General features: G+C 33.2%; 3 protein-coding genes across 3 annotated transcripts; all 3 read left to right on the forward strand.

The window, feature by feature from the left end:
* The first annotated feature begins 980 nt into the window (after positions 1–980).
* Positions 981–4,940, forward strand: LOC125423337 (MDIS1-interacting receptor like kinase 2-like). Its single transcript, XM_048477071.2, has 2 exons — positions 981–3,815; positions 4,353–4,940. The coding sequence occupies exons 1-2, from the start codon at positions 1,079–1,081 to the stop codon at positions 4,721–4,723; spliced, it is 3,108 nt and encodes a 1,035-aa protein (XP_048333028.2). The 5' UTR covers positions 981–1,078; the 3' UTR covers positions 4,724–4,940.
* Positions 4,941–17,525: 12,585 nt separating this feature from the next.
* Positions 17,526–18,956, forward strand: LOC132803134 (MDIS1-interacting receptor like kinase 2-like). The gene has a single exon (XM_060815388.1). The coding sequence runs from the start codon at positions 17,526–17,528 to the stop codon at positions 18,954–18,956; it is 1,431 nt and encodes a 476-aa protein (XP_060671371.1).
* A 135-nt stretch (positions 18,957–19,091) lies between these two features.
* LOC132803135 (MDIS1-interacting receptor like kinase 2-like) lies at positions 19,092–20,429 on the forward strand. The gene is made up of 2 exons (XM_060815389.1): positions 19,092–19,665; positions 20,230–20,429. The coding sequence occupies exons 1-2, from the start codon at positions 19,092–19,094 to the stop codon at positions 20,427–20,429; spliced, it is 774 nt and encodes a 257-aa protein (XP_060671372.1).
* The last annotated feature ends 576 nt before the right edge of the window (positions 20,430–21,005 follow it).

Below are 21,005 nucleotides of genomic sequence, written 5' to 3' on the forward strand. Positions count from 1 at the left end.
TAAAATAAAATTAAAATAAAAAATCCACATGATTCATAGACTATAAATTCATACTTATAACAAACCATATTATTTAATTTTAATTTTTACTTTGTTTTTAAGGTATTTTTATTATATTCAAAATCTGAAAATCTGCTCTTATAATTTACTATATACATCTAAACAATGTATAAAAAGGGTTAATTGACTCGAGCGGAATATCAATTAGAGCATCACAAGCATTGCAGAATAGCTGGCATTATTAAAAACTGAGTACATATACAATTAAATGTCTCCACAAATGTCCAGTTAAAACAATAAAATAAATAGAGGTAATAAAAAAATAAAATAAAATAAAAAAACCTAATAGAACCCCCAAAAAATTATGTATAAAAGGTAAAATGTGAAAAAATTAAAAAAAAAAATTAAAAAGGAAGTTAAATATATAATTAAACAATTAAAATATTTATATACAATTTAAAATATAAATATTTTTTTTTAAAAAAAAAAGATACCCAAAAAATGCAGCTAACCTTTAGTTCTTTCACACTCATAATATATGTAATGTTGGTGTTATAGACTTGTTCTTTGTGCACATGTGCCCTTGTTGCCACATGCGTGCACTGAAGAATCTATCGAACTTGGACTTTGAATTCTCGCAGCGCTTACTGGGGCTTGTGCCAGCTAAACTTCGGCAATTGATTATAAGTTTTTAAGTTTTCAATTTGTTAATCTCAAATTTATTATAAGTTTTTAAGTCTTCAATTTGTTAATCTCAAATTTATTTTTAAGTGGAATTATGAGTTTTACTTAAGAGTGTGTTTTTATCTTCTGACTTGACAATTTTGACTTTAATTATCCATCTTGAAGTGGGAAAAAAAAAATGATATCTTGCAATAAAAATTTATCTAGAAGGTAACTTTCTACCAAAAATAAAAAATAAAAAATGGCGATCTTGCACAAGTTTTAAACTTGGAGGCATGTTATTGTAATTGCTCTCTCTCTCTCTCTCTCTATATATATATATATATTCGAAAGGAAGCCAAGGCATTTAAGCCTTGCTTAACTACATAATCAAGATTACAAAATTATCAAGTCCATGGCACCCTGGATTCCAAACCTCGTTGTAAGGTCACCTGATCAGTTTTTGTTGTTTATCATCATCCTACTATTTCCTTGTTCTTCTACTACTTGTTTTGCAATAAGTGGAGAGGCAAAGGCCCTTGTGAAATGGAAGGACAGCCTTGATATGAATCCAACTACTCATTCTCTTCTCCGCTCTTGGAATCTCAATTCTACTGATTCAACTCCTCACCGTCTTTATAATAATACCCCTTGTAACTGGGTTGGGATCACTTGTAACGGCTTTGGACGTGTCATCAACATTACTCTTTACAGCAGTAATCTGAAAGGTACGCTTCACAACTTCAACTTCTCCTCCTTTCCCAGCTTACTCGTGCTTAGTCTATATAACAACTCCCTTTATGGAAGTATCCCCATGCACATTGGCAACCTTTCCACACTCACCTCACTTGATATAGGGATCAATCATCTCTCTGGAAACATTCCTTCCCAAATATGCCTTTTGACAAGTTTACGCTTCCTTGCTTTGGCTAACAATTATTTGAATGGCTCTATACCACCTCAAATAGGCATGTTGGTCTCCCTTGAAGTGATGTATGTTTATAGTAACAATCTTTCAGGTTCAATTCCTGTGTCCATTGGAAACCTGAGCAAGTTAACTGATTTGGAACTTAGTGAAAATAAAGTAGTCGGGTCCATCCCCATTGAGATTGGGCAGCTTAAATCACTCGATACCCTTTATTTGGATGCTAACCAACTCACTGGTTCAATTCCTGCGTCCATTGGAAACTTGAGCATGTTAACTGATTTGGATTTTAGTAGGAACAAAATAGTTGGGTCCATCCCCAGTGAGATTGGGCTGCTTAAATTGCTCACTTTACTATATTTGTGGGGTAACCATCTAACTGGCTCCATACCTGTGTCCATCGGACAGCTTACATCTCTTGAAGAGATCCACTTGGATGAGAACTATCTTAGTGGCTCAATTCCTGCATCCATTGGAAACCTTACATCCCTCGCCGAGTTCAGTTTGATCATGAACAACATTACAGGATCCCTTCCTCCTGAAATGAATAACCTTACAAATCTGGAAGACCTTTTACTAGGCTATAACGTCTTGTATGGCTATCTTCCAGAAAATATTTGTCTGGGTGGGAGACTTAAAGAGATTGCAGTAAGTTATAACCATTTTACAGGTTCCATTCCAAAAAGCATGAGAAACTGCAGCTCCTTAGTCCGTGTTTCAATTGGAGCGAATGAATTTACAGGAAATATGTCAGAAGACTTTGGAATATACCCAAACCTTGTCTTCATGGACTTAAGCAACAATAAGTTTTTTGGAAAACTTACTAGAAATTGGGCACACTGTCAAAAACTAACCATGCTGAACATTTCTAACAACAAAGTTTCAGGCATGCTACCTCCTGAACTTGGTAAAGCTACTCAATTGCAGAAACTTGATCTGTCCTCCAATTTTCTTATAGGGAAAATTCCAAAGGAGTTGGGCCAATTGAGATTGCTTTACATTCTGAAACTCAACAATAATACACTTTCTGGAAATGTTCCTGCACAAATTGGGATGTTATTTGACCTTCAACAGCTTGACCTTGCGGACAACAAATTGAGTGGACCATTTCCCAGACATTTAGAGAAGTGTGCAAACCTACAAAACTTGAACTTGAGAAACAATAGATTGAATGGGGTTGTTCCTTTTCAGATTGGGAATTTTCACTCTCTTCGAAATGTTGATCTAAGTCGGAATATGCTTATAGGAGAGCTGCCACCAGAGCTTGGAAATTTGTTCTTGTTAGAAACACTTAACCTCTCCCGTAACAATTTCATTGGCTCAATACCAGCTTCATTTCAGAAGCTGATAAGTTTGACATCCGTTGATGTATCCTACAATCAATTAGAAGGTCCTCTCCCCCACATCAAAGCTTTCACTGAAGCTCCAATCGAAGCCTTGGAAGATAATAAAGGATTGTGTGGCAACAACAATTGTTTGAAGCCTTGCCCCACACCTAAAAATAAAAATAGAAATCAAGCTGTAACTGCAATCATAGTATCTATCTCCGGCATTCTATTTTTATTGTTTATCATTGTGGGGATACTTTTTATTCGCCAAAAAAGAATGAGGAATATGGATGAACCAAGAGAAACACAAACTGAAGCTTTCTTTGCAGCATGGAACCACGACGGGAAAAAAGTTCATGAAGAAATAGTTGAAGCAACAGAGAATTTTGATTCCAAATTTTGCATTGGAGTTGGAGGGAATGGAAGTGTATATAAAACACTACTATCAACTGGTCAACTTGTTGCTGTGAAAAAGTTTCATGAGAATGATGGAATAGACCATCGACAAGCTTTCAAAAGCGAGACAAGTATTTTGCCAAAAGTGCGCCATCGAAATATCATCAAGCTTCTTGGATTTTGTTCACATACAAGATACTCATTTTTGGTGTATGAGTTCATGGAACTGGGAAGTTTGGTAAAGATATTGAGCAACAATGAAAAGGCAATGGAGTTGGAATGGTTCAAGAGAGTGAATATTGTCAAAGGTTTGGCAAAGGCAACTTCCTATCTGCACCATGAATGTTTTCCAGCTATAGTCCACAGAGACATATCTAGTAAGAATGTTCTGTTGGATGATGATTGTGAAGCTCACATTTCTGACTTTGGTTCTGCTACAACTTTAGATCCAGACTCATCAAATTGGACTCCATTTGCAGGAACCTTAGGTTACTCAGCCCCAGGTAAATATTCCATCAACCGTTCCATCAAAATTGAAATCCACAATTCATTTTTTGAACTTTTTGGTAAGCAGTAAATGTCATGTTTTTTCATTTCTATAAAAAAAATATATATCCTTTGATCAACAGAAATTGTAGCTTTTTCTTTTTCTTTTTTTCTTTTTTGGGTCAAAACAAGAACTGAGAAGTTCCTAGAAAAAACATAAGACAGCTGGTTTACATGCTTAGCAAAAAAATTTCAATCCGGATCACATTTATTGTAGTTTTTACCTATTTTTCTTTTTCATAAACTTCAAAAGCAGATTTACCTAGAAATAGTCCTTTATGTGTATTTACTAGATAATAGAGGTGTTAAACTCATGGTTTGACTATATTCTGTATCTGCACTTTCAAGGTCTCTACTTACATATTTAGAAGAAGTTGTATACAATTTATTTTACCGACTACCATGAAGGAAATGTTACTAACTTTTTGGCATTTTGCATATGCAAAGTATCTAATCATTGGAAAATAATAACTGCAATTCATGTTTCTTTGAAGAGCTTGCTTATACAATGGAAGTAAATCAGAAGATTGATGTCTACAGCTTCGGAGTTGTGACATTAGAATCTATCATGGGAGAGCATCCTGGAGACCTCATATCATCTCTGTTACCATCACCATTACATGCTATTGATGTTCTGCTTAAGGATGTACTTGACCACCGTCTATCACCTCCAACGAGGCAAATAGCAGACCAAGTGGTCTCCATTGCAGAAATAGCATTTGCGTGCGTGCGACAAAATCCACAGTCACGACCAACTATGAAGCAAGTATCTCAGAAGCTCTCATCTCGACTACAATCATTATCGGTGCCTTTTCATATGGTTACAATCAAGCAGTTGTTAGATTCCCCAACATGGACATCCTAAATTACTGCAGTTTCTCCTTATTTTAGATTGTCTACATGTCTATGTGCATTTTCATTCACTCTGTCTTTCTTTGTTCGCCACTGGGTTGTTTTTCCTTTCTTGCTTATTAAGTTAGCCTAAGCTTGGATATTCCAAGACGTGGCAGTGTAACGTCTTAATGAGTAAAGGGACTTTATTGTATCTGGCTTCTAGTATTTCTCTGATTTTGGATAAACAATTTCATGAGTCCGTTTAATTTGCTAATAGATAGAAGAAAACCATTTCCATAGAAGGCAGTTTTTTTTCCATAATGTATCATGAGCGACTAGCTCTTTGTCTAGCTGCAACAACAATTATGATCACAAGCCTTGCAAAAGCAGGCTCAAAATCACCTGGCCTTGCAGTTACTTATAATCTGAACTGTGATCAAATGCAAGATAAAATATGAAATGGGATGTCATATTTTGCCCAACACAGAGGCAAAGGTTCTTTATTTTTTACTTTGTTTTTTCAATATCATAATTTCCCTCAATTTAATTTTCAAATATAGGATCGATATAAATTTGAACTTGTATCTTAGTTTCAAGTATTAATTTACATGGAAAAGAAAGGTAAACAAGCTGTTTCGTTACCCTTGACTATAATTTTCTAATAAGGAAGTGTTCCTTGCTCAAAATGAAAGTTTCTATCAGAATTCTCTCTAGAGAATTTATATAATGAAGAAGATATATGAAGCTAAACAAATATCTCTATTTTAAGTATAAGTCTACAATTAATTATAGGAAAAATTAGTTTTATTGCTTTTGTTATTGGGAACATTTAAGATTATGTTAGAACATAGCTTAGATGTAGTCCATTTGAATTGTGTTAATTATACTTATATTTGTTCAATCCATTTGGACAAAATTTTAAATAATCTAGTCCAGTTCTATATTTTAAATAATCTAGTAGAGAGTATACATAATATCTTCCTTTGAGGAGAATGTATTTGTTGACTTTTAATCCAATCCTTTTCTTTTCTTTTTTTGGGTTGTTACTAACAAGAAGATAAGACTTCAAAGTAAGAGGTATACTAGAAGGTAAAAGTCACTGTCTAGTAAAGGTCACTCAGTAGACCCAAAAATATATATATATATATATATATATAAATAAATAAATAAAGTGAAGAAAAATACAGCAGAAACTTTTTCTCTTATCAAAACAGGGCAAAAACAGAGCGTTTACCTTGCATAGCAGTCAAATATGGGAGTGACTATTTAACTAGCTTAAGTATAAGACATTTCTCTACTAAGTGACTACTTAATTTGCTTCTATGTATAGACACTTCAAAAAACACATTCTTTTATAAAATCTACTTTAGTAATTGACACGCCTAATATGGAAAATAAATTGAGCAAGTTAAGTTAATAAGTAAAGTTAAGAAGCATGAAAGCCAGTCAGAATGAAAGTTCAAAGAAATATGGAAATGCAATAGTTAATAGACATACACAAAAATTACAAATTCTACATAATAGACACACTTAACATGGAGAAGAGGTTAAGGAAAATTCAAAGAAATCATAAAATCATTAATTTTGACAAATATGTCTAATTAGTGTCTTTATATCCTTTGGGGGAAAAGAAATTAAGGTCTTGGTCGGAATGTTGATATTTAGATTGGTTGGCCTGGAACCACCTGAAGCAGAAAGTCTTTCAAAAGGAAAAATAAGAAAAAAACCACGAAATTCATTTTCCTAAACCATGAAAACATGTTGTCCTGGTTGGGAAGCAATTATTAATTTCGGTTTGTTTCAAACCACTTGATAAGTGGAAGACTTAAGAGGTAGGTCATATTGATAAATGTGGGTTTCTTTTTCAATTTGCTTATAAAATATAGTGCATTTTGATAAATTAGTACAGGACCAGAGTCTCTCACCTCCAACAAGACCAATAGCAGACGAAGTGGTCTCCATTGCAAAAATAGCATTTGTTTGCCTGCAACAAAGTCCACAGTCTACGCCAACCGTGAAGCAAGTATCTAGGAGGCTGTCAACTCCATTAGCATTTATCAGAGCCTTTTCATATGATTACAATAAAGCAGCTATTTGATTCCCCAACATGGACATCCTAAATTGCTGCAGTTTTTCCTAGTTTTAGATGTCTCTGTGTGTGTGTTTGCATTTTCTTTCACTCTGTCATTCTTCATTAGTCACTGGGCTGTTTTTGTTTTCTTGCTTAATAAATTAGCCTGACCTTATATATTCCAAGACTTGGTTGTGTGATGTCTAGCTTCTGGTGTCTTTAATGGATTAAAAAAATGATCTGGTATTGAAATTGCTAATAGATGGAGACAGAGCAACATTTGCGGTCGTTTTCATTCCAAATGTTTAATAATATTTAGTAATACCACAGCATGCAAGGCCGTAAAGTTGATGCTTTGGATTATCGCTGGACTTCTTAACCAAACCTTTCAATTAAATAGCAAAACAGAATAAAATATTTTCTTTCAAATTGAATTAACAGAACAAAATATTTTCTTTCAAATTTGGAAAACATAGGCAATCTTCTTTGAACCATTTCAATTTCTACCTTCATGATCTAGAAAGCATACTAGACCTGAGCAGTGTTCTCAAGCGGTTATTCTCTTTTTTCAGATTTAGCATTTTGTGCAATATCCATACCTCATATTCTGTCACAAGACATGCAAGTTCCTGTCCTTCTAAAATGGCAGCAGCACACATCCAAATTTTAGCACAGAAATATTACTCCTATGAGATGTTGAAAATGTGCATTCTAGGAATAAAAAGCTTTGAATACTTGCTTTGCAATATGTTACTTAAATCTATTTATGTAATGTAAAATACATAATCATAATGACCAATGACTGTTATTTTCCCAGACAAAATGATCATATATGTTCTGTTTTCAGAAAGTATATATAGTTAAGATGCTCAAAACCCTTCAATTTTGCAGAACTGTATGTAACTTGAGAAGGTGTCCTCATATTCACTTTCCGATTAACATTTCTAGCAATGTTTTGTTGCCATTTTCAGTCCTCATATCCATTTTCTTTCTCTTTGAGCATATCTTCCCACCTTCAATGACTTTTTCCCCTGCATTCAGCGTGTCATGAGTCAATTAATATGGGCATTTGGTAGTCATAATTTCCCTTCCGTTCTCTCTAGCATTAGCTCGCTGTTTAATTTCAGAGTTTTTTTTTTTTTTTATTATTATTTTTTTTAATGGAAAGATATACTTTGAGGACAAGACTGAAGAGAATGACACTTGATAGTAAGAAGAACTCATGTTCGGGGAATACCTAAAAAAAAATTTTTAAATTGGATATATACAATAAAATTGTTTTTTTTTTTTTTTTTTTTTTGGTTGGCAGCAGAGGAAAAGATGCATAGGATAATTTCAGGAAAAAAAATAAAATAACAAAAATTGCATTTCGTGACTACACTATGGTAATGGAAATTTGCCAAATAAAATTTGATTGGAAGTTTGTTTTATCCATGATGACTAAAGTGTTATAGCAAGAACTCAGTTTATTTGTAGAAAATTGGTTTAGGTTATCCATTGCAGAGACTGCAACCAAATGCAGTCTCGGCCAATTATGAAGCAAGTATCTCAGAAGCTGTCAACTCCATTACCATCGTTATCCAAGCCCTTTCATATGAAAATCATTATCTCAGAGTGTTTGCATTTTCTTTCGCTTTTCTAATGTTCCTTTTTAGTCGCAGGAATGTTTTTCTTTTCATGCTTATAATAAGATAGTCAGAGCTTGGATATACCACGAATTGGTCGTGCCATGTCTTATTAATTGAGCAAAGGGATTTTCTGGTGTCTATCTTCTAGTATAATTGATGGAGAAAAAATATGATCTGGTTTTCATGTACGAGTTTTTTTCTGAACAAACAATTTCATATTACACTTTTATTTACCAATAGATGGAGCCGAAGTAAAATTTGCAGTGGTTTTCGTTCCAAATGTTTTATAATATTTAGGAAAACCGTTTCTTTATGGTACATAGTTTTTTGTCCATAGTGTACATGAGGCATACGCCCTTATCCTGAAGCAACAACAATTATAATTGCAAGCCCTGCAAAAACAGATTCAAAATTCACATGGCCTTTCAATTATACATTATCTGAACGGTAATCAAATGCAAATTATACTTGCTTTCATCCAATGCTGCATTCCCTCATGTGGGAATTGAATAAGATCACCTGAATGTTGATGTTGAATAAGTTAACAGCACAGAACTACAAAATACATAGCACACAAGCAAAAACAACTTTGTAACTTAAATTCATCTAAAATATGTAATGCAATGTCGTAATCTCTCAAACAAAGAGAGTTTTTTCTTATGCCAAAAAATATAACAAAACATGAATCACAGTTTATTAGTTGTCTGCTTCAAACCCCAAGACTTAAGGGGCATGGCTCAGGGAGAGGGTTTTCTTCCAAATATTATTCATGTTGAACCAAATGATAGCAATGTACTGTTTTGTTTTAATTCTCTCTGGTGTGTTATAAAATATAACTCATATATAAAGCTAGACAGATAACTCTGTTTCAAACAGAGTTATAGAGCATATTTGAAATTGCTTTGTTGGACGGAAATGTCTTGAGTGAGTTTTAATGGATAAGACTTCAAAAGGCAGCTGTGCATTAGAATCTGAAAAGAAAAACCAGGCAAACCCATGTCAAGTAATTCTGTCTAAATAGAGATTAAAAAAAATGATAATAAAAAAAAGTTGGATCTTGAGTAAAACTGATCAGATAGAGGTTGCTCATAATAATAGTATAACGAGTTGACGACAGCAATTTTTTTTTTTTTCTTGGGTTTTGATATATGGTTGCAATCCTTTGTTCCATTTATAAGAAGAACCATATAACTTGATATGGTATATATTTATCTAAATATTAATTTTATACAATAATGAATGAAATAATATATGTAGCATTTAGAATTCTCTCTAGTAATGTTCCATTGAGCTATATAATATATATATACATATATATCTGTATATAGATATATATGTATATGCATATATATCAGTGCTGCATACGTTATCTTCCTCTTCATTTTTGCGACCGACTAGAAAATTAGATGTCCATATCAAAAAGAAAATCAAACAAAACCCATCAATTCATTTTTCTTAAGTCAAAGCCAAGTATCCAAAAGTTGAGAAAGAAAAAAACCATTTGCACATGACATGACAAAGTCAAACAATATAGTTGTACAAAATACAGCATTATTCCAAAAAAAGGAAAAAAAAGAAAAATTGAAGTCAAACTAAATTCATAAACTGCAAGTCAAAGCCAATTATGCTTCCTCATTTCTTGCCTAAACCAAAGGTTCTCTTAATCTCTAATTTTTTTATTTTATTTTTTTATTTGTATGATAACCATCTCACTGGATCAATTCCTGCGCCTGTGGCAAAACTTAAGAAGCTTAACCGAGCTGAGTATTTGGGGAAACAATATAAATGGATCCATCCTCTAAGGGGATTGGACAACTTAAATCTCAGGTGAAACTTTATTTGTTGAATAACCATCTAAGTGGCTCCATACCTGTGTCCATTGACAGCTAAAATATGTTAAAACTATTCAACTGTATGAGAACCATCTTATTGCCAATTTTAGTTTGTTCAAAACAAGATTAGAGGATCCATTCCTATAACTTTGGTAAAGGTATTGAGTGATAATGTAAAGGCAATGGAGTTGGAGTGGACTACGAGAGTGGATATCCTATATGCACCACGAGTGTTGCCCAGCTATAGTCCATAGAGACATATCAAGTAAGGACAATGCGTTGGATGATGATGATGAATATGAAGCTCACATCTCTGACTCTGTTCTGCTACAACTTTAGATCAAGAGTCATCAAATTGGACTCCATTTGCAGGAACCTTTGGCTACTCAGCACCATGTAATTCTTCCACTTCCATCAAAGTTACTTCTTTATTAACAATAAAAAATGCATCTTTTCTATATTTTTAGCAACTAGGAAATTTCATGTTCTGGTCATTTCGTTAAAAAATAAATTTGAACAACAGAAATAGTAATTTTTTGTCTTGGCAAAACAATAATTGAGAAGTTCCTGGAAAAAGCGTTAATAGATTTACCTGGGAAAAATAATTTAAAACCATATCCATTGATTATTGTTTATACCTGCTGTTTATCTTATACATGTTAAGACCGATCATTTATCTAATAATAGTACTTTATGCATATTTACTATATAAGCGTTAATAGATTAACTTGAATTATGTTTTTTTTTTTTTGACTATCTTTTGTATATACACTTTCAAGGTCTCTATTTACATATTTAGAATAAACTTATAGAATTTATCTAACTGACTGCGATAATATATATGTATATATATATATATATATATAAACGTGACATTTTGGCATTTGGCATAGGAAGTATTTCATCATTGGAAAATATTGACTCAAAGTAATATTTCTTTGAAGAACTTGCGTATACAATGGAAGTAAATGAGAAGATTGACCGGTATAGCTTTGGAGTTGTAACATTAGAGTGATCATGGGAAAGCATCCATGAGACATTATATCATCTCTGTTACCATCAACATTACAGGCTATTGATGTTCTGCATAAGGATGTACTAGATCAACGTCTCTCTCCTCCAAGGAGGAAAATGGCAGACCAAGTGTTCTCCATTGCAGAAATAGCATTTGCGTGCTTGCAATAAAGTCCACGGTCTAGGCCAACTATAAAGCAAATCTCAAAAGCTATGAACTCCTTTACAATCATTATTAGAGCCTTTTCATATTATTACAATAAAAAAAGCTCTTTGATTCTCCTATTTGGACATCCTAAGTTGCTAGAATACCATTTATCCACTACTACTTTCAATCTATTTCTTCCTAACGTACCTACATTTAGCTACTGTTATATATATATGTATAATAATAGAAGAAGTAGACTAGTCCCTGTCGGCTAGTTCCATGTTAGCATTATCAATTTGCATATACGTGCATGCATCCAAGTACACTACCAACCAGAGAAGGTATTGCGTATAACTTATAACCCTTATATCATCATATCATCCATTACATATTCCCCACCTCTTTTTCAGCAAGCTATCAACTTCATTACCATGCTTGTTGAGCCATTCCATACTCCAACATTAGCTCAACTTTCAGATTCCACAGCTTGAACATGTTAAAAATTAAGTACTTGCAAATGTAATATTTCAGTTTCCTTCTTGTTTGGTTCTCTTCATGTATTTTCTTTCCCTTTTTTAGCATATAATTTTCCTATATTTTGCTAATTTATTCTTTTGCATTCCACTAGTTGAGAAAACTGACAACTGGTTTCTATCTATCCAAAAAAGTCACAAGCCTCATTAAAAGAGTCAAACAAGACAAAAAACCAGAGCATTTACTTGCCCTAGAAGTTTGATGGTCATACATCCAGAGAATATTGTAAAGTTTTAACTGTGTTTGATAACTCATATTAGTATATTACTATCAGACACAGCTAGAAAATATTAATTAATGTCCAAATTTGAGTTGCTCTACCTACACTCCCATAAATTCCAAGTCTGATTTGTGTAGTAAAGAGTGTTCTTTGAATTGCATTGCATTCATATCCAAAAATACTTTTAATTGTGCATGGATCTGGTTACATCTTATCATATATATATATATATATATATGTATATATGTGTGTGTGTGTGTGTGTGTGTGTGTGTGTATGTATCTCTTCACCCACAGAACTCCAATTACGAACAAATATGTTTTAGCCTAGGAAATAGAAAATCACTGCATTTAGTAATCACAATGGTAAAGAGTACAAAAAAAGGTATTTTCAACAAAGTAAACCACATCTTAAACATAATAGAAAACACCGAACGAAAATGTAGCAGAAAACAAGTGAAAGATCAAGAATCAGCAAGTGTAATTAGCAGATGATGGGAGTAGAGATTTCTTGGAAGAAACCCACTTTCCAGAGCGCCAATCAAGATGAAACCTCAAACGAGAAACAGGGTAAGCAATCTCATCCCCTGTGTTGTCAAAGTAGACATTGTAGTGGTTTGACCCTTCCTTCCCTGTGATCTTTTCCCCCACCAATCCTTGTTGTCAAACATATCAACCTTGTCGAGGTATTCAAAATCAGTGGCCACCATCTCCGGCAGCATCGGCCTCACCTTGTTCTTCAAACTGTCTCCATTAACAGTCCAGATTCATCGTTCTTCAGCAGCTCTTTGTACTACACAACTAACATGTTCATGTTTTCGAGATGAGCCACCAGCGTAGCTCCGTAGTAAGATCCCAAAAAGCCATCCTCTCTGCTGCACCTTCGACCTCTTCTCCTCTGTAAAATGCCATTGATGTTTCTTGAAGAAACGGAGTGAAACACTTGAAACTCGGAGACCAAGAAAGAAATAAGAAATTATTATTATTATTATTATTATTATTTTGGTTTAGAATAGAAAAGTGGGTTATTGCTTCTTAAATATATGGGAATACATATGCATTGTGTGAAATCCGTCGGAAATCTCTTTCCCTTTTGGATTTGGAAATCAGAGAATTTATTTTTAATAATTTTTCTTCTCAAAGCCATTATCTCTAAACCGAGAAAAGTCATAAACTATATTCGGAGAAAAGTCAAAACTTCTAAACTTTTGTTTCTTTTAATTATCTCGGTTTGTGTAAATTTTTTCTGATTCTATTTTAGATGAAATTACAAAGTAACCCATTATTTTTACATGTATTTCGATTTGCCTCTAAATTTTATTTGAAATATTGTATTATGTCAAATTTCCTCTTTTTTTGTATTTTATTTATTTGGATTTGGCTAATTTATCTAACGAATGCTTAAATTGGTTACTCATTCAAATTATGACCCTTTTTGGATCAAAATTAATTAAAGTTGAACGACAATATCACAAAAACATTGCTTTATTTTATTTTATTTGAAAATTATGATCTGCAAACTCTAATATAAAATTTTAGAATTGTACTCATCTGACATAATGCTATACTTCAGGGGAAATATCTTCAAAATATATGTATGTATATATCAAAACTTCAATAGGAATATTTTAAGAGGGAATATTAGAGCATGAATGAATATAATGAGGAATATTTTTTTATTTTCCTCCTATTTCAGTTTCACAAATTATTTTTATTGTTTCATGGTGCAACAGGAAGACTTCAAGAAACAATTTCATGAATGAGTCAAGGAATTTGGCTTCCTGTCATTCAGCTACTTGTTTTTATAATGGAGGAAAAACTTTAACTGGCATTCCTTAATAAAGAATTTAATGGAATATATCTTTGCTGAACGATAAAGACTTTCAACGGAACAAAACAGAAAAAAATAATCTTCTTTGAAACAATTCAATTTCTATCTTCCTGATTTCGTCACCATGCTAGGCCTGAACAATATTCAGAAGCTGCATCTACTAAATTTTAGCACAAAATAAAACTCCTTTGAGATATTCAAAAAACGTTCATTCCAGGACTAAAAGCCATTGACCACTTGACAACTTTTTAGCCAATACAAAAGTCATAATCATAATTTTACCAGTGACTGTTCTACTTAGCAACAGTTTGATCCCCCTAGTTGGAGCCTCTCCTTATTATTTTTCTTTTAAAAAAAATAATAAAAATTTTTCTTGAGCTCCTATACAAGATCACAATAGATTGAAATACACACAACTCATTTTTAGACAAAACAGTAATTTAGTTCTCAACATAACTTCCAGTTAATAAAGAAACTAGTGTAACTAGTTGGCAGGGCTTATTTTTGTAATTGAACATTCTTACACTCTGCAAGTAAACGAGAAATACGATGTGTATTGCTTTAAAATTGTAACATTGGAAGATCTAATCTCGTGCCAGTTAACATCAGACCATCCATTATTCATTACCAGAAAGTTTCCATCAAATTCTTCTAAAGGATGTATTGGACCAGCAACTCTCACCTCCAGAAGAATGTATTTAGCAGAGGAAGAAGTCTCCATTACCAAGCTAGCATTTGAAGCAAATTTCTCACAAGCTATCAACTCCAATAAAATCCTCCTCAAACCCTCCATGTATGTAGCCTTTTGGACTTCCTAAAAATTACTAACTTGCAGTGGTCTTTCCTTGTGTGTGTACTATTTGTTCTGCATTGAGCACGTCATGAGTCAATGAATTTGGCCTCTTCAGCGTTGGTGATTTATCTTCAAAAATGCTTAGTCCTATTCTAAACCAATCAGCAACTACCATGTGGTGAATGCACAAAATGCTATAAGGGAAAATAGTCTTTAATAAAGGAAACAAGAATCTTGGATCCATCTTTAGCATGTATTGCAATGGCCAGAGTTGGAAACAAAGAAAAAATTGCATCAGAACAAAGTATTCACCTGTTCTAGATAACAAATCTATCCTGACATGTATTCTGCAATCTTAGTTGAGTTGAATAGTGCGTTTAATGGTGCAAGACACTCAGTCTGTAATTGTGTGTGGTCACGCAAATATCACCGACACATCCAACTGCTGAACATAAAGATTTCTTACCAAAATTTTCAACAATTACTTACTGATAGGACAAAATATGCACAAAGACAAAATAAAAAAATAAAGCAAATGAACCTAAACGTATATTGGCATGTGGCCCACTGCAGTCTATGCTAGAAAAGTAAGGGGTTGGAGGGAAAGACCTTTCGAAAAAGGAAGGAAATTCCTGGCAAAGCCAAGTGGACTGATGGTAAGAAATAAAAAATAATAATAAAAACGTGCTGTATGCGCCACTCAGCCCTCCTTATACTCCATTTAACCCTAAAACATATTTTGCAAGGAACGAAATATTGATAATTAATCTTACTGGTCTGTACCTCGTCATTGCCTTCATAATTGACCCCTAATATTGACACTTTTGTGCTGTTCCTAATTTATTATCAGGCACAATATAGCAAAGCAATTTCTATATGTGTATTACCCATCTCAAATTGCTATCTTATAACCTAAATGTTTAGTTTAGAATATGTAAAAGTTATATTCTCAATTCAATTAAGAATTTTTTGGTCATTGACCATAAAGTATCCCCATATACACAATTGTGTATCGGCCTAATCCGTCTTTGAGGATAAGAGCATTAGTAGATTTCTCATTTCTAACAAGAGCTACTCCAATTAATTTAAGATAAATATTCCTGTTACTTCTTGTTATTAAATTGTTAAACCAAAAATCACTGGTCTTTAACAAGAAATATGTATTTTAATATAATCAATCATTACTTAGCACCAAACTGTTGAATTCCTTATCCTTATGTTTTTTATATATTATCTTCTATACGTCTGACATTAATGCGTTCGGTAAGATGCAATACTTTCTCCGGATACACATATTTAATTAATTCGCACTATGTTTGATATAATGGGCATTTGATCTCGAAAAAACCATTTGAATAAATAAATGGCAAAAAAATATATATATTATTAATATATTTTATTTTCAAGAATAATATTATTAATATCTTTATTTTCAAGAATACTTTTCTCCTTTTTTTTTTTTTTTTGTGGGAATAAAAAAGAGATCTCATGATGGTATGATAGATTCCAGACCAAAGCCCTGTGTCATAAGGCATTACATGGAAGCATCCGAGGCAATATTTAGAGGTTCATTAATATTTCAAAAACTTCTGTAAGTCCGCAATCTGTACAAACCATATTTCAATTTCAACTTTGTTTTTATGGTGTTTTTACCTTAATTAATTATTACATTCATCATATGCTGTTATAATTTAATATATACAACTAAACGACATATAAAAGGGTTAATTGATTCAAGCGGAATTGCATAATATATAGCTAGCATTGTCAACAACTGAGTACATATAAATTGTGTCTCCACAAGTATCCAATTAAAACAATAAAGTAAATGGAGATAAAATAAAAATATAAAAAAAATAATAGAACCTAAAAAAATTATAAAAAGGTAAAATGTAAACCAAAAAAAAAAAAAAAAAGAAGTTAAAATATAATGAAATATTAAATTAATAACAACAATAGCTAAAATAAAATTTAGAATAGAAATATATTTTTTAAAAAATCAACTATACAAAAAAAAAATAATTTTGAATTAAATTACTAGATATAATAAATTTTCAAGAAGATTACTAAAAAAATTTTATATAGAAACTAAAATTTGATTAATTAATCCGTTATTTAAACTAGGGATGATTTTGAACGAATGCGGCTTACCTTTCAATTGAACAAATGAATAAAAACAATTATTTATTTTGAATTATTTCTTCTTCAAAGACAAAAGGATAATTATTTCCTTTTTAAAATAAATAAATAAATAAAATGCTCTCTCTGTACATATATTCGAAAGAAAGCCAAGGCATTTAAGCCTTGCTTAATTAGATAATCAAAGTTAAAAAATTATCAAGTCCATGGCAAGTTGGAGTCCAAACCTCGTTGTACGGTCACTCGATCAGTTTTTGTTGTTTATAATCATTCTACTGTTTCTTTGTTCTTCTAGTACTTGTTTTGCAACAAGTAAAATGGAAGGACAGCCTTGATATGAATCCAACTATTCATTCTCTTCTCCGCTCTTGGAATCTCAATTTTACTAATTCAACTTCTCATCATCTCTATAATAATACCCCCTGTTCTTGGGTTGGGATCACTTGTAACGACTTTGGAAGTGTCATCAACATTACTCTTGAAAGCAGTAATCTCAAAGGTACGCTTCACAACTTCAACTTATCCTCCTTTCCTAGCTTACTCGTGCTTAACCTATATAACAACTCCCTTTATGGAAGTATCCCCCTGCACATTGGCAACCTTTCCACACTCACCTCACTTGATATGGGGTTCAATCATCTTTCTGGAAACATTCCTTCCCAAATATGCCTTTTGACAAGTTTACGTGTCCTTGCTTTACCTACCAATTATTTGAACGGCTCTATACCACCTCAAATAGGCATGTTGGTGTCTCTTGAAGTGATTTATGCTTATCGTAACAATCTTTCAGGTTCAATTCCTGTGTTCATTGGAAACTTGAGCAAGTTAACTAATTTGGAACTTAGTGGAAACAAAATAGTTGGGTCCATCCCCAATGAGATTGGACAACTTAAATCACTCACTACCCTTTTTTTGTATGATAACCAACTCACTGGCTCAATTCCTGTGTCCATTGGAAACTTGAGCGAGTTAACTGAATTGAGTCTTAGTGAAAACAAAATAGTTGAGTCCATTCCCAATGAGATTGGGCAGCTTAAATCACTCACTAACCTTTATTTGAATTATAACCAACTCAGTGGCTCAATTCCTATGTCCATTGGAAACTTGAGCAAGTTAACTGAATTGAGTCTTGGTGGAAACAAAATAGTTGGATCCATTCCAAATAATATCTATCTTGGTGGGAAGCTTACATGGTTTGGAGCAGGTCATAACAACTTTAGAGGTTCCATTCCAAAAAGCATAAGAAACTGCAGTTCATTAGTCCACTTTTCAGTTGCAGGAAATCAACTAATAGGAAATATATCTGAAGAATTTGAAATATACCCAAACCTGGAATATATGGACTTGAGCACCAATAAGGTTTTTGGAGATCTTTCCGAAAACTGGGGACAGTGTCCAAAACTCACGATGTTGAACATCTCTAACAATAAAATTTCCGGTAGGCTACCTCCTGAATTGGGGAAGGCTACTCAATTGCGGGAGCTTGACCTTTCTTCCAACCTTCTTGTAGGTAAAATTCCTAAGGAATTAAGACAGCTGAAATTGTTGTACATTCTCGAGCTCAACAATAATTCCCTTTCTAGCAATGTTCCTGCAGAAATTGAAATGATGTTGGACCTTGAAACACTTGACCTTGCAGCCAACCAATTGAGTGGACCAATTCCCATGCATTTGGAACACTATTCAAAACTACTGCTTTTAAATTTGAGGAGTAACAAATTCAATGGAAATATTCCCTTCCAAATTGGGAATCTGCACTCTCTCGAAAATCTTGATCTAAGTAAGAATTTGCTTTCAGGAGAGTTGCCTTTGGAGCTTGGTCATTCGGATAAGCTCGAAACATTTAACCTCTCACACAACAATCTGTCAGGCTCAATACCTTCCATGTTTAAAGAAAGGATAAGCTCGACATCTGTTGATATAACCTACAATCAGTTAGAAGGTCCTCTTTCCAACAACAAAGCCTTCCTAGAGGCCCCACTTGAAGCATTGAAAGATAATAAAGATTTGTGTGGCAACAACACAAATATAAAGATTTGCCCCACACCTAAATAGAATAGAAATAAATCTATAATATTGTTAGTCACAGTGTGTGTATCTTGTGCTCTAATTCTGTCATTTATCATTGTTGGAGTACTGTTTATTTGCAAAAAGAGAGAGAGGCATATGGATGAGCCAAGACAAACACATATGACTTTGACTTTCTTTGAAGCATGGAGGCATAATGGGAAAAAGGTTCATGAAGAAATAGTTCAAGCAACAGAGAACTTCAGCTCCAAATATTGCATTGGAGTTGGAGGATATGGAAGTGTCTATAAAACAATGCTTTCAACGGGTCAAGTTGTTGCTGTGAAAAAATTGCATGAGAATGAAGGAGCGGCTATTATGGAAGCTTTTGAAAGTGAGACTAGTGTATTGACAAGAGCACGCCATAGAAATATCATTACGCTTTATGGATTTTGTTCACATGCAAGACAATCATATTTGGTGTATGAGTTCATGGACGGGGGGAGCTTAACGAAGATATTAAGCAATGAAGTTAGTGCGGCAGAGTTCGAGTGGACCAAGAGAATAAATGTGGTGAAAGGTTTAGCCAATGCCATATTATACATGCACCATGAATGTTGTCCTGCTATAAGTCATAGAGACATATCAACTAAGAATGTTCTGTTGGATGATGAATACGAGGCTCACATTTCAACTTTGGATACTGAGTCATTGAATTGGACTCCATTTGCAGGAACCTTTGGCTACTCAGCCCCAGGTAATTGTTCCATCAAAGTTACTCCTTTATGTTAAATCCATTATGCATTTATTATTATTATTATTATTATTATTATTATTTATCAACCAGGAAAGCTCATGATTTGGTAGATCTACTCATTTTATTAAAAAAGATAATAATAATAATAATTTTTACGATAGAAATAATACTTTTTATATTGAGAAAACAAGGATTGAAAAAATCCTAGCTGAAGCATAAGAGATTTACCTAGAAAAAGGATTCAAGATCAAGTCATATTCTTATTTGATTGTATTATTTACGTACTGTGTTTTTCAAATAGCTTCAAAGGAAAATTTCCAGACCAGACATGTGAACCATGTATTATGCATGTTTACTAGACATAGATAACACAGAGCAACTAGAATCGTTTGACTACTGTTGATGTACTTTTGAGGCCTCTGTATGTACATAAATGGAAGAAGATTTATATAATTTAATTTACTGATTGTGATGAAAAAAAATATACCTGACTTATTTGCAATTGGCATAGACAGAGTCTCTGGTCATCATAAAATATTAAGTCAAAGTCATATTTCTTTGAAGAGCTTGCTTATACAATGGAAGTAAATGAGAAGATCGACGTGTACAGCTTCGGAGTTGTAACATTAGAAGTGATCATGGGAAAGCATCCAGGAGACCTCATATCATCTCTGTTACTATCACCATTACTGGCTGTTGACGTTCTGCTTAAGGATGTACTGGATCAACGTCTCTCACCTCCAAGGGGGCGAATAGCACACTAAGTGATCTCCATTGCAGAGATAGTATTTGCATGCCTGCAACAAAGTCCAGTTCCGTCCAACTATGAAACAAGTGTCTAAGAAGCTGTCAACTCCAATACAATCATTATCAGAGCCATTTCATATGATTACAATAAAGCAGCTGTTTAATTCCCCAACATGGACATCTTAAACTGCTGAATTTCTCCTTGTTTGATATCGTTAATGTATGTTCATTTTCTTTCCATATTAGTCTTAGGATTGTTACTTTTCTTGTGTAATAAGGTAGCCCGAGCTTGGATATACCTGGACTTTGTTATGTCTTGTACTTAATGATGAAACTGATTTTGTTGTATCTGATAGAGAAAATTAAAATATGATCCAGTATTTCTCTACGACGTTTTTTTTTTTTTTTTTTTTCTGAACAAAACAATTTCATAACACCCTTTAATTTACTAATAGATGGAACTGAAACACAATTTGCAGTCATGTAATATTTACTAAAACCATTTCCATATGTGACATTGTTTTTGGACCATAATTTCTAGCATGCAGCACACACTCTTATCCTACTGCAACATCAATTATACTCCCAAGCCC

Source organism: Ziziphus jujuba, chromosome 3, assembly GCF_031755915.1.
Source record: "Ziziphus jujuba cultivar Dongzao chromosome 3, ASM3175591v1".
Taxonomy (NCBI): Eukaryota; Viridiplantae; Streptophyta; class Magnoliopsida; order Rosales; family Rhamnaceae; genus Ziziphus; species Ziziphus jujuba.